Source organism: Condylura cristata, unplaced genomic scaffold (genome assembly GCF_000260355.1).
Source record: "Condylura cristata isolate star-nosed mole 26May11 unplaced genomic scaffold, ConCri1.0 scaffold00002, whole genome shotgun sequence".
In the NCBI taxonomy this organism is placed as follows: Eukaryota; Metazoa; Chordata; class Mammalia; order Eulipotyphla; family Talpidae; genus Condylura; species Condylura cristata.
Genome location: NW_004567103.1, coordinates 25,441,897 through 25,465,811, shown reverse-complemented (window position 1 = coordinate 25,465,811; position 23,915 = coordinate 25,441,897). Strand labels below are relative to the sequence as shown.

At 40.1% G+C, this 23,915-nt stretch overlaps 2 protein-coding genes across 4 annotated transcripts in view; both read right to left on the bottom strand.

Annotated features, from left to right (window-relative positions):
- Positions 1–1,869: 1,869 nt before the first annotated feature.
- On the bottom strand, positions 1,870–10,543 carry CLK1 (CDC-like kinase 1). Of its 2 annotated transcripts, XM_004674396.2 has the most exons (13): positions 10,375–10,543; positions 8,863–9,023; positions 8,412–8,640; positions 7,326–7,416; positions 6,853–6,919; positions 5,296–5,412; positions 5,038–5,204; positions 4,446–4,540; positions 4,230–4,359; positions 3,320–3,402; positions 2,751–2,830; positions 2,394–2,484; positions 1,922–2,283 (listed from the first exon to the last, which is right to left on the bottom strand). In XM_004674396.2, exons 2-13 carry the CDS (start codon positions 9,021–9,023, stop codon positions 2,140–2,142), a joined length of 1,455 nt encoding a protein of 484 aa, XP_004674453.1. In that variant the 5' UTR covers positions 10,375–10,543; the 3' UTR covers positions 1,922–2,139. The 2 variants fall into 2 exon arrangements, with proteins under 2 accessions (XP_012582196.1, XP_004674453.1); XM_012726742.1 differs by lacking the exon at positions 7,326–7,416 and having other exon boundaries at positions 1,870–2,283.
- Positions 10,544–18,053: 7,510 nt separating this feature from the next.
- PPIL3 (peptidylprolyl isomerase (cyclophilin)-like 3) overlaps positions 18,054–23,915 on the bottom strand; it is a 12,842-nt gene continuing 6,980 nt past the window's right edge. For both annotated transcript variants that reach the window (XM_012726774.1, XM_012726770.1), the window contains exons 6-7: positions 21,721–21,839; positions 18,054–18,631 (exon numbers count right to left, since the gene is read on the bottom strand). In XM_012726774.1, the coding sequence (XP_012582228.1) occupies positions 18,505–18,631; positions 21,721–21,839 (246 nt within the window). In that variant the 3' untranslated portion in view covers positions 18,054–18,504. The remainder of the gene's footprint in view (positions 18,632–21,720; positions 21,840–23,915) is intronic.

Here is a 23,915-nt window from a genome sequence, read left to right as displayed (position 1 = left end):
CACTGCTGAGGGGAGCAGCGGGCAGCTCAGGAGAGGTCTGCCACGCCATGTGGTCACCTCCGGGGCAGGCGGGGATCGAACTCATGTGGAAGTGGTTTAAGCTTCTTAGTGCAGTGCTTTAACCCGCTGCGCCACCAGGGAGGGCCATGTTCATGAATGTTTTAAAAAAAGGCATTAAGGCTATGAAAAGACACAAACCTTAAAAGTACATTCTACTTAAGTGAAAGATGCTATTCCGATAAGGTGGCATCATAATGGGGGCCACTCTGGTGGCCTAGGGGTTAAGTCTCAGCACTATTACTACAGCCTGAATTCAACCCCCAGTCAGGGAGCTGACCATCCACATGGCTCAGCAGACCTCTTCTGTCTCTCCTACTGTTTCCCTTAACAGTGAATTTCAGTATATCCACCAGTTCTGCTCCCCACTGTCTCCAGTGAATCCTCTCACCTTCCCTGTACTTCTGGCCTAGTTCTATGCAAAACCAAAAATCAATAAGAATTACTTTTAGTAAATGTACTCTACTAAGTAAATGTTGATAAGAGGTTAAGCTGTGAATACCTGCACTGGCCTACATCTCTAGATGAATTAGATAAAACTACAAACAAAACCCTGACTTACTAGTCACTTGGGTCAGTCAGACTTGACTGAAAAGATTTCTAAAAGCTTCTCTATCATCAGTTCTGAAGGAGCGTAAGGCCTTAGGCAATTTGCAGCATCATATTCAGGAGGACAACCAGCAATACCAAATTTAAATGGAAATAAAATTGTTTTAGCTAATCTGTGTTCTGTAACTTGTTTTCATGTGTCTGACAGAAGGGAAGTGTTAAGCCCCAATGCTAAAATGGAAACAAATTATGTATTTCCAGAGTCTAAGGGAAACCTGAGAAAAAATTAAATTTATGCATATAAGAACTGGAGTACAGGCCAGAGGTAGAGGGAATGAGAGGGTTCACCAGAGACAGAGTGGGGAGCAGAACAGGACGACCTACTGAGGGGAGCAGTAGGCAGGATGGGAGAAGTCTGCCATGCCACGTGGGTCGTCTCCCTGCCTGGGATCAAAATCATGTTGCAGTGGCTTTAGATTGCTTCACAGTGCTACACTTTAACCTCTTGAACCATCAGGGAGGGCCCGAAAATTTTTTTAATGTAAAATTTTTTTAATGTATGCATTTATATGTATTTCTTACATCATTGTTCATTATTGTACGCCGTTTGATTTCTCCTCAGGTGTAGTCCTATAAAATCCCCCAGTCACCTGTGAACCCTCACTATCGTCTCTTGTGCTCTTACCTGTTTTCCCCTTTCCCGCAGCCTGTCTCAGGCTTGTTTGCCTGCTAGTTTTGTCTCCTTTTCCCAGTTCCTATTTTGGTTCCCCTATATCTCTCTCCTCCAAGTGAAACCATCTGCTCTTTTTTCCTTTTCCTACAAATCTGTTTTACAATTCTTTAAAGTGACAGAGATAGGGGTGCTCTGTGGTAGCACAGGGGTTAAGCCTCAGCACCATCTCTGCAGCCCCAATTCAATCCCCACCAGGGAGCTGACCTCTGGCACAGACTACTGCTCTTCTCAGCAGTATATTTCAGTCAATCTACCTGTTCTGCTCCTTGCTGTCTCTGGTTAATCCCTGCAAGAACTGGGGTGTAGGCCAGAGGTGTGGGGGTTCACCAGAGACAGAGTAGGGAGCAGAACAGGAGAAGCTACTGAAATGCCTACTGCTCCCCTGAGCAATAAGACAGGAGAGGTCTGCGCCATGTGGGTCACCTCCCAGGCCAGGGAGTGGCTGTGGGATAGCTTCATAGTGCTGAGACTTAACCCCTGCACCACCAGGGAGGCCCCAATAAAAATAAATCTTAAAGTGACAGAGATAGGAAAAATGGCAGGGGAAAAAAACTCAAAGCTACAGATTTATATAAATTTCATTAAGCACAAAAAATTTATTCTGGATAAATCATTTTATACAATAATTAATGAAAAAGAGATTTACTTAGCTATACAGTTAATTCAAATTACTAAAACAAAATAAACATGGTAGATACAAAAATGTAAGATTCACAAAAGCTGTACAAAATAACTTAGTATTTAAAAATCAGACTGATACAGTCTATAAGATCTCTTTAAAGAGCTGTACAATTATAGATCTACAGTACTTTTTTAAGGGGGTTAAAAAAAGGATGTTTTAATGCTTCTTTCAGAGTAATCCTTTTAGTCGGATCGTACTCCAACATCTTCTGGATGAGGTCAAAGAGAAGCTCATGTTCAGCATCCTGAGAAAGCATAAATTCCTGAGAAAAAAAAAAGAGAACAGTTCTTTCTACCTGCTTTCTACTGTCATTTTATTTCTCCACCATAAAAACTCAAGGTTTTAGTCACTTGAGCAACGACCCAAGCTTACCTTTAAAGGTTTACAGCGTCTTGAGACATATCTCCCGGCAGAACTATGTTCATCCCAGTCTAATCGATCATGATGGAAATATTTACGTTTCCTAAGAATAAGCCAATATCCATCCATGTTTACATTGGTACCGAGAACTTTTAGCATTCAGCAACAATGACTGATTTAATTATTCAGTGTACTTTTATAGCTGGAAGCTTAATACTTTTTAGAAAAAAAGATTTAAAAAAAGACCTAGAAATAATTACTGGCTTCTCCCTTAGAATGGTAAGGTGCTGCTTAAAAGTAAAAAAAATTACACTTCATTCTTTTATGGAATTTTCATCAGAACATATGGCCAAGGTATATAAAACATACCTGGTTCTTTGTATCATGTGTTTTGGTAGAGGTCCAAGAATCCTTTCCATCATCGCCAAGTGCTCCTTACTATCATGAGTCTAAAATAATTTTAAAAACCCTTTTTTAATTAGCTGTTCTTTGTACATGTTTTGTTCTCATTTATATTTCTAGTTAATAGATGATTTGAACTCACAAAAGATGAATCACTTAAAAATGTCTATATAGTTTTAGCTAATAACAACTCACAACAAAATATTAAGGCCTTAGAGACAAGCTCACCAATGATTCCCTAAATAATTTACACTTTCTTCGACACAAAAATAAAATAATACAGAACATTTAAAAATAATCTTCCTAAAGTAGAATGGTACATTATGAAGGAAATACAAATACCCAACAGTGCTGGAATTACAGGATTTTTAATTCCTTACGATCAGCTATAATGTCTATATAACAAGAAGAAAATTTATGTAAATGTGTATTTTGGGATGAAGTATTCACTTACAAAAGATTTAAAAATAGTAACAATTCGTGTATCAACAGACTATTTTCTCACACAAAACCACTGAAATAAATCAGTCACTTACTGGAAATACAGTAAATCCAAGGTAGTATTCAATAAGAATACAGCCTATACTCCAGACATCACATGGCTGGGACCATCCTAGGGCTGCAAAACAAAGCAAACTGTTAGGAAAAAATATTCAATATTTCTTAAAGCCATTTGGAAAAAAAAGTTATCATTTGATGTTTGAGCTGGAGAGATCCTAAAACTATATAATTTTGAATTAAGTGATTCTAAGATAGTATGTAAAACTTAGGGCTTTGGAAACATCTGGTTTTCAGGTCCCACTCTAGTGATTTAGAAAAAACCATTCCCCTCTCTACATCCTGTTTCCTAATCTATGAAACTGGGAACTACCCATACCATGTAAGGACTAGCTGGACACAAAAAGTGTCTGGGATGTAAGAGACATTAAATGACTGTTTTAAAACCCCACACATTTTACAAACTATATAGTCAATTCCAGAAAAATCAAGCCATTTGCTCAAAGTCATATAACTACTTGAAACAAAAGATTAAAATCCTGAACACAGGGTCCTTCCTGGTGGCACAACAGGTTAAAGCACAGCACTATAAAGCTATCCGTTTGATCCCTGGCCAGGGAGGTGTCCCCCCACAGGGTGCAGGAGACCTCTCCTGACCTGCCCATTGTTCCCCTCAGCAGTGTATTTGAGTACAACTGCCTGTTCTGCTCCACACTCTGTCTCTAGTGAACCCTCTCACCTCCCACACCTCTGGCCTGTACCCAGTTCTTGTATGTATATATAAATCTTAAAAAAAAAAAAAAAAAAACCATAAGTTTCTGACACTAATCCTGGGAAAAGATAAAGATCTAAGGCTTAGAACTATATCTTTAAAAAAATGTATTTTAAAGTCAATTTCTTCAGTAAAGTTATGCAGAGGTTTCCCAAGCAAAGCTAAGAAATTCTTACCTAAAATAACTTCAGGTGCCCTATAATGCCTTGTAGATACTAACGTACTGTGATGTTCATCATCGTATGTTGCACTTCCAAAGTCTACAACTTTAATATCTGGATTTATCAAAGTACGTTCATCACGTTTCTGAAAAACAGAAATGACGTCAGTTAAGGAAGCATTATATTAAGTTATAAAATATTCAACTGAAGCTGTGAAGGTTAAAGACATACCATTTTTGGATTATATGCCTCTGTGTAGTCAGATGTCACAAATAAGATGTTTTCAGGTTTTAAGTCTGTATGAGTCAATTTATTACTGTGCAGAACTGAAAATGAAACAGAAAAAGTTGCTGTTATATAAAATATTGCCAACCACTCCCAAATGTAGGCAAACCAAGCTGGAAGTTCCTAACAAAAAAACCTTCTTTGATATACCTTTTCCACACGTTCAAAGAAGTGATCATTCAGTTGCCTGCTAAATAATCAGGGACTACAACCTGCTACCCCTCTCTACCCTCAGCATCTTTCTCTTGTGATGCTGAGAATGGACACTAGTCCCTAATTCTAGCATAATGGTATGGGCAAACTTTTTCAGGAATCAGAAAGGCTAACCCATAGGTTACAGGAAAGTAGACCATTTCATGCTGAACAACATACTGAAAGAAATGCAGTGAACTGAACAACATCATGCTCTCATACTTATTCTTTAGTCATGCTTCTAGTTTCTTTATGCTAGATAACTTTTTCTTTAAAAATGATCCAGAACAGTATGGCAATAAGCCTCAATATACTCAAATTTCTGGAAGATATGCCAAGTACTTACAATTCACAGACTTGCATATCTGATATGCCATCTTCCTGATATGATCCAGTCGAAATGGCAGAAAACCATTTTCTTTTATGAAGTCGTAAGTACTAAGTCCCAAAAGTTCAAATACAATGCAAATGTGACCATGATGTTCAAACCACTCCAACATCTGGACACAGCGGCTATAAATATGTAGAAAGTAACTTGAGTACAGTTTTTCATAATCCAAAATCTACCTGGTAACATTCTTCCAAATTCTATTTTGATACTTACAATGTACTGTTGGGGTCTGTTGTATTTAAGTGTTCCAGAACTTGTATTTCTGAGCGAGCAGCTTCACAATATCTATCCACATTTTTAACTATTTTTACTGCTACATGTCTACCTCCCCTGTTAAAAAAAAATCCAGATTAGAAAAGAAACATAAGTGATGTTCATTTCTTTTTCTCTAACAATCTCTTCAAAGTGCACTACTTGTTCTCTCCCTACCTGCCCCCCAACATGTGAACACCATCTATTTTTCATGCCTTGAACAGATGCTTGAGCCTGCTGTGGGTGCTGGGCGCTGAGAAACACCATGCACTACTGTAGTTTCACCCAAGGTGTTTGTTTTCCTGAATTTATGGTGTAGCATTCAGGTTACCTGATCACATGTAAGTATTCTCTTCTAACTACAACTCAATTTAAGCAATGAGGAAGCTCTTTGGTCATTTGATTGATAATACAAACGTGCTAAATGACACAAGCTTCTTTTATCAGACCACCATTCACATGAATTACTTTTTGGTTCTTCAAGTAGACTGCTTCAACTATTCTAATTAAACCAGAATATACTATTTCAATTAGCTTGGCTAAGATTCAACTTCCCAAAAAATGTACCTAATGAATTTTCTAATCCTATGATACCCAATGACTAATAAACTAATTTATCAAATCTTCCTTTAGTCAAGGTTACCAGAAGAGGTGGGAAAGTGTGGAGGCATAGGTAGGAACTCTAATTCTTAAAACCTTGCAATAGTAGGAAGACTCTTCCAACAATTCATTTAGAAAAAAACTATCATTTGGAAGGGAAAAGCAGGACAACATGTAACCAAAAAAAAAAAAAAACTTAAGCCAAAACTTCCCTTACTATCATAAATTTCAATCAGGGGTTTAATGGAAATAGAATATTAAAGTATGGCACCAACTAATAAATTTTCTCAGCTCTTGGACCCTCCCTGGTGGTGCAACAGGTTGAAGCACAGCACTATGTAATGATGAGCCACCACTGTAACACTTCCTGGCCAGGGGGTAACCCACATGGCACAGCAGCAGACCTCTCCCGACCTGCCCACTGCTCCCGGCAGCAGTGTATTTCAGTACATCTGCCTGTTCTGCTCCCCACTGTGACTCTGGTGAATCCTCTCACTGCCTCTGCACCTCTGGCCTGTACCCCAGTTCTTGTATGCATTAAAAAAAAAAAAAAAAAAAAAAACTCAGCCCTCGACATCTTGTTAGGACAAAATATGGAGCTTTCCAAAAATACAGGCTTCTAGGTAACCACCCTGAAAATTGTGTCAGCAATCTAGGTAAGCAAAGTTCCTAATGTGAAAATCGATGCTTTTATGGCTGAGGATTTCCCAACTGTCCAGTGGGACAACAAAAAATATTCCCTGAAACAATAAAATATGTTCTCACCTCACCATTAAAATTAAGAGACTGCAAATATTATCCGTAGCTAATGATTAAAAATACAAAGAGCCAATGCTTTTTTCTGGTACCATATTCTAAAACAAAATAAATTTCTGCACTATTGACCCCCTCAAATGCAATCTCAGGATAGTAACTTACGCTTTATGATCGATGCACTCCACGACTTTTCCAAAAGCTCCTTCACCTAAAGTATCAACAATTTCATCTAAAAGAGAGATACAAGTCTCAGTCATACCAGGAAGTGGAAACATTTTACTTATCATAATAAATGCTATCAATGCAGATTATTCTAGTTGATGCTACAAATTTCCTTATCACTAGATATTTTATTGGTCAACACTGCCAAAAAACATATATAACTATTTTAGGTCTATTTTCATTCTTAAGATAGTTTCATTAACATGATTTACTATTTTGGAAGTTCTGTATAACAAACATTAAATTTCTAAAGAAAGCAAAACACAATCCCCCCCCACCAAAAGAAATGAAAACAAAAAACAAAAAACAAAAAAAAAGAGAAAGAAAATAAGATTTCCAAATCCCTGAAATCTTAGTCTATATATAGATTATGTTATCTGAAAAGTTAATAAGTGTTGAAAAATATTCTATACATCTTGCACTTAGTACGTCTCCACTCTGACAGATCAGGTGACCCTCCTCATCATCCTCTACACTCCTGGTTCTTTTCCTTCGGTGACTCTTCTGGAAACGTCAAGTGGGCGGCACCAAGATCATCCAGCCAATCAATATACCCGAGTGAATTCAGGGCAGAATACGAAATTCATTCAGCGGGGAGATATTCAGGCATTCAGATACACGCCAGGCCACAAACGGTTGGCAGGAGCAATTTCAAATTCAGTCCCCAGAAATTCACAGGGCACATAGTTTATGTTAACAGGAGAAAAACATGGCAAGGAACAGATTTTCAGATAAGATACTCAAAGTGGCAAGGCAACAAAACATAACACAATTGTTTTCTTTTAAAAAAAATGCTTAGTTGTAGCATTCACTGAAACATAATTTTAAGTTTCTAGTGTCTTAATGTGCAAAGTTGTAGGAGGTATTTACTTGTCAGTCTAGACTGTGGCCAAATTAAGATTCCCTAATCTAAGAAAACAAATATTAAAACAGTAAATAAAATTAAAGCCCTAATTTTGGGAAGGAAAAAAGACTGGACATATATGACTAACACTAAGGCATTTTAAATGTCATCTGAGCTGACTTCCAAATTAACATATAACTCATCATGTTCTAATCTGTTAAGTGGCTTGCTTAGCGAAAAAGGATTACAGGGCATGCTTTGCTATATCAGCTGGCACCCAACTTTCAATCATACAAAAATAAAATGCCAAATGTATTTATGTGATAAGGCCTCAACTTATCAAAATAAATCTCTTGAATTATTATTTAAAAATCAGAATATCTTCTAATCACTGTTAAATAAATTAACCTAAAATAAACTAATTACCTCCACTATTTCTGTGGAGTGACAATTAGTTGCCAACAACAGAATTATTACTGAAGAATAAAATATGTAGTGCATCTCAGGAATTTCCTACCAATACATAAACTTAAAAAAGAATCCTGCAAGTTAAAATTGAGATGACTTCATCTTTCTCAAATAAACAAGCACAAATTTAAGTTTTCCTGTTCCTCATGGGAACTAAATGTCCAAAATGTTTTAGAAGAGCTCATACCCCATGTGAATGATGGTGTGAAGTACTGTGGTGAATCCTGTGTTTGCTTTTATAACTACTTCTTCCACTTCTACCAGAGGACTTGCTACTATGATTTTGATATCTGCTTTCATGGTCTCTATGGTGACGTCCAGGCTCATATCCTTGACTGTAGTCATTTCTGTATTCATCAACATAACGACGACTATGATACTCTTTCTCGTTTATCGATCTGCTTTCTAAATAATGGCTAGAGAAAAAAATAACATGTTTCAATGCTTTATAGTAGTATCACATACTCTCAAATTATCACAAATCTCTAGAGACAGCACTTGCTATCACTGGTGGAAAGAGAAAGGAATAACCCATCACTTATCACAAAAATATTTTCCCCTGGTTTTATTGAGATACAATAATTGACAACAGTGGTGAAGTATGGTTTTCTTTGAGACACCTGAAGCGCCTGCCTTACCTATCAGAAGTTTTAGAGTGATCGTATTTGCAGCGCTTGTTCTCCTGGGCACTGCTATGTGATCTCCTCTTTCTTTTATGGCAGCTGCTGCTCCTCCACTTTCCACAGTCCCATTCTTTTTCATCCCAATCAGGACAACAAGTTCTTTTTGAGTGTCTCATCTACATAAAAAAAAATTTTTCCCATTTAAATTGTATCCTACACGTCAACAACGAGCGGTTCAAATTCACTCTAGCAGTAAACTATATCAAAATTCAAGTCATCGTCACTCAGTTTGAAATCACCGATAAGCCTAATTTCCTGCTCCATCATTTGGAGTGTGGAACTTCATCACAGGTATTCTGCAGTATTATCCATCACAGGCTCAGATTTGTTGAAGTGTAAAAGAAAAAATGGGAGAGCATTTCTAATTCACCAACTTTAGCAAAATCCTGCCTGTAACACAAATTTTTATAGGTACACATATATATAAATCTTCCGCATCTAAACGTATTAGAGACTAACACCCAACTGAAATGCAATTATAAATACTCTTTGCCATTATAAATACCAACATAATTATCTGTGTAAAGTGGATAAACCACCGATCTACAAAGGCTACGATGGCATTAGAAACATAAGTACATCCCCCAACAAAACTCTGTAAAACAAGACCCAGTTTACCATACTGCACAAAAGCACAACTTGTGGGGGAGAGGGGAGGAGGCAGAGAGAAATCCATCTTCCTTTCAGTAATGTTTACAGGAAGTATCGCTGACAACTTGCAAACAACAACCTAATAGCTCGAACTCCACCTCTCCGTTCACAACCGAATCGAAAACGCTCGGAGTGGTATCACCGGAGGCTGGAAGGCAAGGGGGCTCAGAAATGCCAACACCCAAAACGCCTGACCGCCTGACTTTCCAATCTATCACGATCTCTTTCCTCAGGTTCGTAAACCTGATTTCTGTAACGTCAGGGAGGGTAAAGACACTCGCGATTTTAATTTCAACCCTGTGTAAGACTCAACTCGACAGTAAACGGCAGGGTCTCAGCCCAGGTGAGAGTGTTCGGCCTTGCCGTCCATTTGCTACCCATACAGTTCCACACCGTGCCCGGACTTCGGCACACGCCAGAAGCGCAGTAAAGGTCACCCACTAGAGACAGCTTCGCCTCTCCGGCGAGCGGGCGCAGTCCAGCCTCCGCCCCCGCCGCCATCTTACAGCTCCATCAGCCCGGCCGCGGCGGACAACATGGCGCCGGCCCGGCGCTCCCAGCCCAGCTCCCCGCGGGCGGCAGACGTTCGAGCTGCGCTTCCACCTAGCAGACACTAACGCGGCCCCATAGGCAGCTCTGGGGAGGAGTTGGGGTGCTCGAGGTTTGGAGAGATGAAGAGCTGAGCGGGTCGCCTTTGTGCAGCCCGGGGTGAAAGCAAAAAGAGATGCTGAGGCCCCCCCAAAAAGGGGGGGCATTGTCAGGGGTTCGTCTGGCAGAAAGAGCCCTGACACCTAGTCCCTTCCACCCGCGTCTTACCGTCCCGGCTAGAGATTCCAAAGCGGCAGAGACAAAGCTCGGAAAGCAACGTCAGGAAACCAGCTGGCTGCGGCGGGCTCCCACAACAAAATGGAGCTGACAGCCGCAGTGTTCGACTCTACTCGAAAACACTGATGACGCAGCGAGCGCGTCTTGGCCGCGGGGCGGGGCGGGGCGGGGCGGGGGAGGAGGGCGTCTGTGCGCACGCGCGAGAGCCGCACCTACAAAGTGGAGGGAGGGAAGCTGACTGCCGCCATGTTGACTCCTATCAGCTTGCGAGAAACTTGGGGAGAATGCTATCCATGAGCATTAAACATTGTATTTGGGCACCCCTCCCCCGCGGCAGGGATTAAAAATTACATTTGTGTTACAGGTGTTGACTTGTAGTGATGCATAGCTGAACCTGTGGAATGTTTTAAACCCATGTTACATCAATAAAATTTTGGAAATTAAAAATTAACCAAATTTTACCCCCCTCAAACTAATTTGAAATTAAGAGTTGTATTTGTGAATTCTAGAAAGAAAAAGTGAGGGAAGCAGAGTATGACATAGCCTGTGCCTTGGCTACAAAGACAAAAACTGCTTTTTAATATTACACAAATATGCCCATATTATTGTCTTAATTTCTGCATTCACTAAGGTGCTGAGACATATTTAAAACTAGTTAAGTCTTTAGTGGCTGGGTTTCATACATACTGAAAAGGATTGGAAAGATGTCCCCAAAGCTTTTAAGTCAGTGAGCTAGAACATGCAGAAAGGAATTAGGGACTCTTGACAGACAAGCAAAATTTTGTTAAGTGAGGCTTCTGCAGTGTTAAGGCCAAGTGAACTGTAAAACGATGAAGTGGAATGTTATGGAGAGAAGACTATGAGGAAACAATCTCTGAACAACAAAAACTGTTACAGGCCTTTCAGGTCTGGCTCTTTGTAAAATAAAAGACAAGCAAAAACCAGACAAGGTTTCATTAAGTTTGTGCAAAAGAGAGGCAGGCACCAGCAGAGGAAATTTCCAGCCTGCCTCTCAGAGGACTGAAGCTTTGAAAGGGGTTTTAAGGGATTACTCTACCAGGTAGAGGTAAAAGGGGTAAAAACATCATAGTTGGGCCATACTCAGACATGGGCAGAAGTGACATGCCTCTTCATAAGTATATGTCTTAATAAACTCGAGTCTCAAAAGATTGTGAGGTTTTTTGTTTGTTTGTTTGTTTTTTATAACGAGTTATTTATTTATACACACACAAACTGGGGTGCAGGCCAAAGGTGTGGGGGGGGGTGGTGAGAGGATTCACCAGAGACAGAGTGAGGAAGAGAACAGGCGGATTGACTGAAATACACTGCCGAGGGGAGCAGTGGGCAAGACAGGAGAGGTCTGTTGCGTCATGTGGGTCAGCTCCCGGGCAGGGATTAAACTCATGATGCAGTGGCTGCTTGTAAGATAGCTTCATAGCACTGAACTTTAAACCCTTGCGCCACCTGGGAGGCCCAAGATTGTGTTTTAACATGCTAACCAGAAGGAGAAGATTGTGTTTTAACATGCTAAGGAGATCTTGTTATTCAGGATTTTCACTAACTGTTTGTTAGTCAGGACATAGTACCTTTCATCTAAGTATGATGCCTCTGGTCAGAGTGGTGGGCCAAGTTGTTTAAACCAGATGTTAGGCAGGACATGTCAGTTTGAAATTTAGTCCACTTGTTTAAATAGGACATTGGGTTTACAGTTAAATTCACCTTAAAATCACCAAACTGCAATTTGATGGAACATTAATTTCCAATCCTGATCCCCACGACTTGCTATCATCCTTTTTGTCATTTGAGAACAATCCTCGCTTATTCCAAAATTAGTGGAAAACATATAAAAACACTACAAATAACAATACAGCATGATTTTGCTGGTCTGATGTATAAACCTAAAAATTAAAACGTGTATTTGCCAGTGTTAATAGCCAGTCTTACAAAGATGCACAATTAATGCAGCTGAAGTGATGATAAATTCACATGCCCAAGATTCCTGTGGTTGCTTGAATTTCTTAAACCTTTTTCTCTTAAACTCTCTTAGTGGATTTGAAAAAACTTTAAAGCCATTGATACCTAAACCTTTATATGACAGTCAGGATCTCTAATTATAAGGTAAATAATTTCAGAGAAGGAAAAATTAATCAGAGTAAATTGAAAAATTTACAACTCTTCAAGTTGTATTTTGTAGCACATTTAAAAGCAAAGCTAGTAAATCCCACACTTTGGAGGATAATAGCTCATCACAATGGTTAGTCACTGTGCTAAGTGATAATAGTTTTTAGAAATTAGAGTATGGGTCCTTGGGTTCACTCTGGGAGAAGTTTTACCAGAGCTCCCCTTTCAGAGGCATGCAATGAATTTCCCAGGCTTTTCTCCACAAGACAGAAATGTTATATTTTAAGAGCAAGTTTATCAGGGAAAGGGGACAGAGGAATAAAGAACACTTATTTAGATACAAGTGGGCAGGAAGAGCTGCCCCAAAAGGAACAGGTTTGCTGAGAGGGGCCTCCGTGGCTACAGGCAGGAGTAGCGTCTGCTGAGGGAGGTCAGTGAAGGGAAGCCCCAGCCTGGTACCAGTCTGAGGCTGCTGCCCCACACAGGGAGAGTTGGTGGGAAAAAGCACCTGCATAGTCACAGGTGGGCAGGACTGCCACCCCATGCCAGAGCAGAGACTACACTGATACAGTCCTTTTCTCTTTGGGAGGGGTCACTCCTTTAATGGAGTGGCCTGTTTGCTGCTGATTTGGATAACTCTGTGGAATCATAAAGGGACCTGAGATTTCACAATGGGCCAATGTGTCCAATCTCTATATCTTCACCTTCAAGTCTGGGCTTCTGATACTGCCCACAGCAGTCTAATACAGCAGTCTGATATCTGTGTGGATCATCTATATGCCTTGTGATAAGGCACTAAAGGTCCTGATTTCAACGACTGGGTTACTGGTCATGTTAATCCTTCTAACCTCACATCCTTGTATGAGTAGAGTTTTAACCTTGTGATGTCTCCTTCAGGTTTTCTATTCTTTCCCTCCATCACTAGGCACTGTATATTTTAACAGTAATCTTATAAGATGGGCATCCCCCATATTCTGATAAAGAAAAAAGTTGCAGTGAATGATTTTGTGCAGAAATTAAGCCAGTGTTTTCATAAAACATTTGAAATATAATAAAATACCACCTATAACAAGATTTTAAAAAGTTAATTAATTTATGTTTTCATTGTTGCTCCTTTTAAAACAATGTTTACTTCCCACCTTCCCTAATTTGTTCTCTCCTCATCAACAGTCCTCCACATTCCTCCCTCCTTCCTTCCCCCTCCCCTGTAGGCTATCTCTGGTTTATAATGTCTGTTTTGTTTTGTTTTGTATTGTATTACTTTATTGTACAGTAATTTCTTTAGGAGAAATCCCTATGGTAAAACTAGAAGGTAAAAGACAATGAACACTGAAAAAATTCTTAGTACATACTGCCAAGCCTGCTTTCCAAAATGGTTTTAATTTAATTTAGCAAAACCCCCAATCCAATCAATTACTAATCAGGGATAATGTGTCCTTTAGTGCATGTTGTAGACTGAGAGTTTGGAGGGGATATATATATATGGATATATATATCCATATATATGCATATATATATATGTATATGATATATATGTATATATGATATATATATATATCCTCCCCTAAATTTTTAGATCTAACTTGTAACCACCAGAAAAATGACTATTTGAAGATAGGGCCTGTTACAGGAGTAATGAAGGTTAAATAGACTCATTAGGTAGACCCTAATTTAATGATTGGCATTTTTCTATAGGAATTAGGACACAGGCATGCACATAAGAAGACCTCAGGAAGAGTAGAGAAGATGGTCATCTACGAGCCAAGGATAATGTCTTAAGAAAAATCTGTTGACAGCTTAAATCTCAACTTCTGATCTCTAGAGCTATGAGAAAACAAATTTCTGTTATTTAACCAGAGTACAGAGTCCTATTCACTGGTCTGGAGGAAAGTCAATAAACTATTTGCTAGTTTTAAGTGTTCAAACAAAATAAACAGTCTTCAGAAATACCCAACAGTGATAGCTACAAATGTGTTGTTATGTGGATCTGGAAATTCCCAAGTTCAATCAGGTATAAATTTTAACTATTCAGTTCCCCATTAGCCAAAGATCAGCAAAAGAGAGGTCCAAAATAAGATCAGCAAGACTTAAGTATTCCAATGGATAGATGAAGATACAATTCTAGAGTGGTAAAGAGGTACTGGGCAGTGTGTTTATACCACTCCTTGACACATTTAAATCCTTTTGCTATGAAACCATGAGATTTGGCAAGTTCTACAGCCTAGACCCAGAGAATAGTTGAGGCCTGAAGGATTTTTGGTCTCTTTCACAACCAGTCAAAACTAGTTTTGTAGGACAAGGCCAGAGGCAATATATGTATGCATTCCCATACATGCATATAAAGTCTTGGCTGAGTTCCAAGATTTTATTTACAAAAGCAGCTGGCTACCCTGAGGTCTATAGTTTGCCAGTCTGTCTGGTCTAGATGTGGAACAGTATTACTTTCTTTATAAAGAAAATGTGGGTTGATCAACAATATTCTAATTTTTTATTTATAATTTCTGCCAATAAATAAATTGATTAGAACATCAATCACCTAACTGCTAAAGTGATTAGTGTGATCCAGTCAACTCAGTGTGAATGGATAAAATCAGTGTTCTGGGCCCTCCCTGGCGGCACAGCAGGCTAAAGCACAGCATTAAGAAGCTAAAGCCATTTCAACAGAGTTCAATCCCTGCCCAGGAGGTGATCCACATGGCTCGGCAGACCTCTCCTGACCTGCCCGCTGCTCCCCTCAGCAGTGTACTTTATCAGTCAGCCTGTTCTGCTCTCCACTCTGTCTCTGATGAATCCTCTCACTGCCCCTGAACCTCTGGCCTGTACCCCAGTTCTGTATGCATAAATAAATCTTTTTTTTTAAAAAAAGAGGCCCTCCCTGGTGGCACAGCAGGTTAAAGCACAGCACTAAGAAGCTAAAGCCACTTCCCCATGAGTTCTACTCCCGCCTGCCCCGCAGGTGACCACATGGCGTGGCAGACCTCTCCTGACCCGCCCGCTGCTCCCCTCAGCAGTGTACTTCGTCCATCTGCCTGTTCTGCTCCCCACTCTGTCTCTGGTGAAGCCTCTCGCCGCCCCTGAGCCTCTGGCCTGTACCCCAGTTTTGTATGAACAAATAAATAAATCTTTAAAAAAAAAAGAAATCAGTGTTCTGAATTGTGACCCTTGTGATGCTAACCCTAGGCCTAGGGTGGGAGGCCAGCATACCTTCTTATCTATGAAATCCTTACAATTTTAACTAACCAGACAGTATAGATTAAGCTCTAAGAACCAAAACAGCACCCCCCCCCCAAAAAAGGTGATGTTTAGAATAAAAATTGAGGGAATGCCCATTAGTACAAAAATATCCTGACAGTCAGCAAAAGTATCTTAAGAATGATGGCAAAGTGGCCTCTGTCCCTGGTGGCACAGGGGTTAAGTCTCAGTGGTATCAAGCTACTGGGTACAGCAGGCTTCTCCTGTCTCGCCCAATGCTCCCCTCAGCAGTGTATTGCAGTATACCTGCCTGTTCTGCTCCTCACCCTGTCCTCTCACCCCTGCACCTCTGTCCTACACCTCAGTCCTTGCATGCATAAATAAATAGAATCTTTTTAAAAATAACAAAAACTTAATGGCATGTTTGAAAAAGAATGGTTTCAGGTACAAAAGGTGGCAAAACTCTGGAGGAAGAGGTTCTAATACTAATTATAGAAACCTAAATGATTAACATTAAGGTAAAACCAAAAGGGAGGGTATCAGTATAGCTGGAACCTCATTCAGTGGAAAAGTAGAAACAGTAACAAGAGGGTTACTGTAAGCTATATCTAGAGCAGTTTAAGAGAAAATCAGAACAACCAGCTGCAGAAATGATAAGAGTGCAAGAAATACTCAAGACTTAGGAATACCCATGATCTAATGAAGATGCTCTAGACACAGAGGGGAACATGGTTCTTGATAGAATGAACAGTAGAACCTGAAATGGCCTGATTAGGTGAGAACCATGCCGGAAGCAGATGTTAGGAGACGTACTATAGAACTTAGTTATTATATAAAACTTAATACATGCCAGAAGCTTTACACACAGTAAAGCTTCACAGTATTCTTTTTGTTTATAAAGATTTGTTTATTTATGCATACATTTATCTATGGGGCACAGGCCAGAGGGAGGTGAGAGGATTCACCAGAGACAGAGTGGGTAACAGAACAGGCAGACTGCTGAGGGGAGCAGTGGCCAGGACAGGTGAGATGGGATGAAACTCATGCTGCCCTGGCTGTGGATAGCTTCATAGTGCTGCACTTTAATTCCTTGAGCCACCAGGGAGGGCCCAACTCTCACAGTAGTATTATGAGGGAATATTATGGGTGGTAAAACTAAAGATTGGAGATGTTAACTTGCCTAAAGTCATTAGTAGAGGCAGAGCTACTCTCCAACTGGTGCTCTTAGAAATGCATCTCCCAACAGATCATCTGTAGAACTATGTCACATAATATTTTAAAAGATACACTTGTATATTTTTTCCCATAGAAAATCACTACGGGGGGGCCTCCCTAGTGGCGTAATGGGTTAAAGCACAGCTCTATGAAGTGGTCCAGAGCCTCTTCAGCACAAGTTTGATCCCCAGCCAGGGAGGTGACCCACATGGCACAGCAGACCTCTCCTATCTCACCAGCTGCTACCCTCAGCAGTGTGTTTCAGTAGATCCTCCTGTTCTGCTCCCCATTCTATCTCTGGTAAATACTCCCTCCCGCCCCCCACGTCTGACCTATGCCCCAGTTCTTGTGTGCATAAATAAATCTTGAAAAAAAAAAAAAAGAAAATCAGTAAGGGAGTCTCTCAGGTGGCACAGGGGTTAAAGACAGTCTAGCAAGCTTCTGCCAGCCATTGCTGCACCACTTTGACCCATGGGTGCCCATGAAGCTGACACACATGCCACAGCAGATCGCTCCTGTCCAGCCTGCTGCTCTCAGCAGTATGAGGTTCAGTTGGTGTTGGTTTGACTTCTGTACAGAAGCCTAAAACAGCTGGAGCCAGACTGAACCAGTTTCAGTGGGTTGGAACCAGTTCAAACCATTTTCAGCCATTTTTGGACAGGTCTTAGCTGTTTGGACCAGTCAGCACCAGTTTCAGGTGGTCAGAACTACTTTCAACTTGTTCTGAGTTGGTCTGAACTGGGTTTAGCCAGTCTGCCTGTTCTGCTCCCCACTGTCTCGAGTGAATCCTCTCACCTCCCACACCTCTGCCCTGCACCCCAGTTCTTTTATGCATAAATAATTTAAAAAAAAAAAGATTTGATTTATCTACACATACAGAACTGGGGTACAGGCCAGAGGTGCAGGGGCAGTGAGAGGATTCACCAGAGACAGACAGGGAGCAGAACAGGCAGATGGACAAAGTACACTGCTAAGGGGAGCAGTGGGTGAGACAGGAGAGGTCTGCCGTGACATGTGGGTCACCTCCTGGCCCAGGATCAAACTCACACTGAAGCAGCTGCGGCTGGCTTGCAGTGCTGTGTGCTAACCCTTTGCACCACCAGGGAGAGTCCCAAATATTTTTCTTAATAAAAAGAAGAAAATCAGTTGGGAAATTCTGTTTATTGTACTCCAGAACTTAGACAGAGAAAACAGCAATGGATTGGCTAGCCTTTCCAGACCGTCTCTTTCTAACTGCACAAAGTGACTAATTAGTGGAATATAAAACTCTAGGACTTGGATAGGAGTATGTAATTGACACAAAGGTGTATGTGTTCAAAAATGCCAGGTTTGAGGCTCACCATTTAAAAATGAATGTTTACATAGTTTTTAAAATTAAAACTTAAAAAATAATACATTGGATAATAGCTGTAGTAAAGTATATGCTCTTAGATTAGGAGTAAACTATGTCCAGCTCCCCGTCATACCACCAACTCATAGATCTTAGTAGTAAACAAGCAAGATGATACAATCTGACATCATCAAAACTGGGTAAACCACAATAGGTGTGGCCCTCAAAGAAGTCTGCCAGCTATTTGTCTAGGTCTTTTATAGTTATTGAGCAAATGGGTTGGCATGAATAGTTATGTCCTTAATGTGCACATCGTTAAGAGGTCGGTATGTCTTCTCATTTACCGGTAGTTTCTCCAACTCATCTAGAGTCTCCAGACCATCTATTACCCTGAAAGAAAAATAATGTGTGAGAATTCCCTGACTGAAATATAAAGGAATAAATCTTACAGTTCTCAGAATTTAAGTTGAATATACAATGAAATATTGATTTGATTTTCTCACATAGCTATGAGTCAAGTTAGACACAAATATTTGTTTTTATGCCTTTTAAAAACAATTATTTTCCCAACATCACCATTTTTATGCCTATAGACAACAACTGTTATTGGGCAGGAATACTCCCACCAAAACATGTGAACATAGTATTCTGCCCCGTTCACGTAGCATAGTTACAGATGGGCCCAATACAACTAAGGAAAAGTTTTCTTCACTATAGGAAATAACCTGGAGAAAATGTCAGGATGACACTGTTAATATCAGTACCACAACGATCCTGAAGTGGGTGGTAATTTAGCACTTTGTTGTCTAAATATGTTGTTTTAACATTTTTGTTTCTGAACAACAAAAAACAGCATTAATAAAAAGAGAAAAGGAGAAACACAGCGAACCCACTTCATGTTTCCACACCTCCCACCCCCCTCAAAAAAGTTGCAAGCTATCCTTTAAGTATTTTCTGGCAAGTTAGGTTAAAACATTTGGTGATGAAACAAGTGAAAGCGCAGCACTGAGAAGCTATTGGCAGCCACGGCACATGTTCAATCCCCAGTTAGACGGTGACCCACACGGCATGGCAGCCTCTCCTGACCCACCTGCTGCTGCCCTCAGCAGTATATTTCACTAGATCTGCCTGTTTACTCCCCACTCTGTCTCAGGTGAATCATCTCATCTTACCCCCCAACCCTGCACCTCTGGCCTGTACCCCAGTTCTTGTATGTATAAATAAACAAATCTTTAAACAAAAAACACTGTTAAGAAACAGTGACCTTTAGAATACATATTAGTACAACTCAAATCAATTCCTAAAACTTAAAGAGTATGCAGTTGAGTTATATTTTACTTTACGTTTCCACTAAAATAATACTATAACCAAAATCTTTTGACTTTATTCTCAACGTAGGACAACTAAGGTCTTTAAATTGTAAGATTTTAAAGCATGATAAATCTCTAGGTCAGTAACAAAAACAAAGGGTATTTATAGGCCTTAGGCAAAAAATGGCATGTAGAATGGAGCAATGCCTTGTTAAGTGGATGGGATCTAGACCCCTTTGCAAACTAGTAGAGAGCTACATACCACCTTCCCAGAAAAATGTTGTTGGTACATGTTCAAGCAGTCAGTAGATCTAAGGTCAAGAATCTTTGTTTTAGACACTGCAGTTTTGTCACAAATCTAGTAAGATAAATCCTGGTAATTAGTGATAAAAGAGAAAAAGGAATGGAACTTGGACTTGCATATACACACACAATACAAACTCAAATGTGTGTAATATTTTATTAGCTATTCATAATATATAAATTAGACATATACATATATAATAAAGAAAAGTTGCGGAATCTTCTATTTTTTAAAAAATTTATTTTTTGTGTAGCAGAACTAGGATGCAGGCCAGAGGTGCAAGGGTGGGGATAAGAGGATTCACCAGAGACAGAGTAGGGAGCAGAATAGACAGATTTACGGAAATACACTGCTCCCCTCAGCAATGTGCAAGACAGGAGAGGTCTAATGCTCCATGTGGGTCAGCTCCCTGGCTGGGGACTGGGGCATCAAACGCAAGGTGCTACAAGGATCACAGCACTAAGACTTAACCCCTAGGCTACCAGGGACACCCGGAATCTTCTATTTATTTTCTAAAGATTTATTTGTGCATATAGAACTGGGGTACAGGCCAGAGTTGAAGGAGGGTGAGCAGATTCATCAGAGACAGAGTGGAGAGCAGAACAGGCAGTTCATACACTGCTGAGTACACTGCTGAGGGGAGCAGCGGTGGGTCAGGAGAGGTCTGCTGTGCCATGTGGATCACCTCTGGAGCCGGGGTGGAACTCGCATAGAAGTGTCTGTATCTAACTTGCAGTGCTGCATCTAAACCCATTGCACCACCAGGGAGGGTCTAATCTTCTGTTTTTAATTAACCTAATTTGGCTTCCAAACTGCTAACACAGTTTAGAACTGTGCCTTGGTTTAATGAACTTAGTAAATATTTGTTGAATGAACAGACACTTGACTTCTTCATTTATAAAAACATTTCCTGGGTATAATGCTTAGAATGGAGATTCTGACCAACACTGTTAAATACTTCTCTAGGATCCAATGTTACCTTTTCTTACTCACAGAAACCTCCTTTCATTGAATGTCAATATGTCCAATTACAAATATTTCTGACCTGTCCTTTTACAAGTAAGAGGAGACCACATTGTTAAGTTCTGGTCTTCTAGGAATCACTTTAGAAAGGGGTGGCCTTTGCTGATAAGCACTTTGTCTGTTCTCCCTCTTTCTACTTAGAACATAGATATTCTGATTAGAGTAGTGCTGCCCATATTACGACCATGAAGTGAAACTGAGGGTTGAAGGTAAAGATGGTTAAGAAGAGAGACAGAGGCATGAAGGATACAATAAAACCACCATTCCAGCTTATCTTGCTTAAGCCACTGTTTTTCAGTTAGCTGCTGTAACATGCTATTCTATTTTATTTATTTATTTTTGTGTAGAACTGGGGTGCAGACCAGAGGTGTGGGGGGTGAGGGGTGAGAAGATTCATTAGAGACAGAGTGGGGAGAAGAACAGACAAGACTACTGAAGTACACTGCTGAGGGGAGTGGTGGGTAAAACAGGAGAGGGTGCTGCACCGTGTGGTTAGCAACCTGGCTAGGGATTGAACACAGGCCACTGCATGGGCCTTCATTGTGTTAATGCTGAGACTTAACTCCTAGGCCACCAGGAAGGCCTAAAAAGGCTATTCTTACTAAAAAACAGAATTACGGCCAATGTGTACAAGTACTGGCCCCTCTTCTAAAATAAGGAAATTGAGACTGAGAGTTTATACCATTCCTGAGTTTATACCACAGTTAACTGGTGGAATCTAACTGCAGGTACATTAAGTCTCATACTATTCTTTCAGCTATCGGTTATACCACCACCATATTCACTCATACACATCCTTTGCACTGAAATTCCAAAGAAGAAAACCATATCCAGATACTTACTTTCCAAATACTGTGTATTTCATATCCAAATGTGGCTGTTTGCCATAGGTGATAAAGAACTGGGATCCATTGGTATTTGGGCCATTATTAGCCATAGATACAACACCTCTAACACTGTGCTGAAAAAGAAAGACAAAATTAATGATTTGTTTTTATTTATTTTTAAAAATTTATTTATTTATGCATACAGAACTGGGGTACAGAGGGGCGGGGCCCGGGGATGGGGGTGAGCGGATTCACCAGAGACAGAATGGGGAGTAGAACAGGCAGATGGACTGAAATGCACTGCCGAGGGGAGCAGCGGGCGGGAGAGGGGAGGTCTGCCTCTCCAGGAGGGTGCCTCCCTGGCTGGGGATCAGACTTGTGTGCAGTGCCTGCAGTAGCTTCATAGTACTGTGCTTCAAACCCGTTGTGCCACCGGGGAGGGCCCTGAGTTGTTTTTAGATCAATATCCCAAATATAAGACTGAAACAAGACAACAAATTCTTTAACATCTCAATAGTTAGGAGACCAAGAAGACTTTTAACCCGTGTCTCTGTTGGAGCTGTTCCAAATGTCCAGTTTCTTTAGTCTCTTTATTTAAAAAAAAAAACAAAACTTGTATGTATATTGCTCACATATCAAATAATATTCTCCAATTAGTTTCATTTTCACTTGGGAGATGTACAGGCACAAGAACTTTTACCAATACCAATGTATAACAGACATAAAACCTTACATTTATATTAAGGAACCATATGCTGGAATGAAATGACCAGGCAGACAACAAACCCAAAACCCCCATAATCTCATCACACACACACACACTGGACTCTAGTCTAGGTTCTTTACCTGTGACAAGGGAGGTCGGACTAGTTCAGATGCTTATTAGTAATTCAAATGCTCAGAAGTGTCAGGCAGATGAAAACTGATCACTGGGCAGAATATGAAAAATAGGAGGAGTGGGGTTTGGCAAAAGGAAAAGTGTATCATTTGCCTAGTGGCATGACAACTTATTTTATTAATCAATGGCCATAAAGAAGGCATCTGTAGGTCTCCACCGATGGAGGATTGCAGTTCGTAACTTCAGGATTGGATGATCTAAGGAAGGTCTTATCTAACTCAAACATTCATACTATTTGTTATACAAGGGACTGTGCACAGTAAAAGGATTTACTGATAAGACTGAAGCCATGAAGAGCTGTTATAGGAAGGTGCTCCCCAAGAAAGACTAGAAATAAGTGTAAGATTACTCTGCCTTTAGCTAGTCATTAAAGAACATAAGTGAAACGGAGATGCAATTACATCAAGATATTAATGTTCTGTGTGTCCCTAAAGGTGACTACCAAACAAAAGCAATATCTGAAGCACAAAAATATATGTACCATTTGGAACTTAGTAAGAACCCAGTAACTTGCTTCTAAGCTTTAAGAAAAAGAATTGTTGCGTATGTCTTTGTACTCTTCCCGTCTATACCTCAGCTTCTCCAAGATATAACAACTATTCTTCTATTGCATACATGCCTGGCCAATATCTTATTTCTTTTTGCCTGTTTGAGTTCTATGAAATGGTATCATACTATTGGTAGTCTTAGGAAATGCTTTCTACAAATGCTATGTTTCTTTTCGTTTTTAAAGATGTGTTTATGTATACAGAACTGGGGCACAGTCCAGAGGTGCAGGGGTGGTGAGAGGATTCACCAGAAGCAGAGTAGGGAGCAGTGCGGGAGAGAGGAGGTGCCACATGGGTCACCTCCCTGGCGTCGGACTCATGGCGAGTGGCTGTAGCTAGCTTCCTCATGCTGCGATCAACCCACTGCACCACCAGGGCAGGCCCCATATCCTATGTTTCTAATATTCACACATGTACATGTAGCTGCAGTTCTAATATATAAATTTTTTACTGCTTGATAATATTCTACTACTGTATAATTCCATTGATCTTATGATCAATATACATTTGGGTTACTTAGGTTTTTACTATTACAACAGTGTTCTAGGAACACTGTCACATATGTCTTTTGATGTACACATATAAGAGTTTCTCTAGAGTAAAATTTGGAAATGAAATTGTTGGGTCAGAGTATGTGACTGATCAATACACATCCTTAAATATAACAATTATTAAACTTGCCTATGCAGGAATCATCAGGGAATCTTAAAATATAATCAAGGTCCTAAAAAGTCCTACTGATTATTTTTCCTTTACTCAGTGGA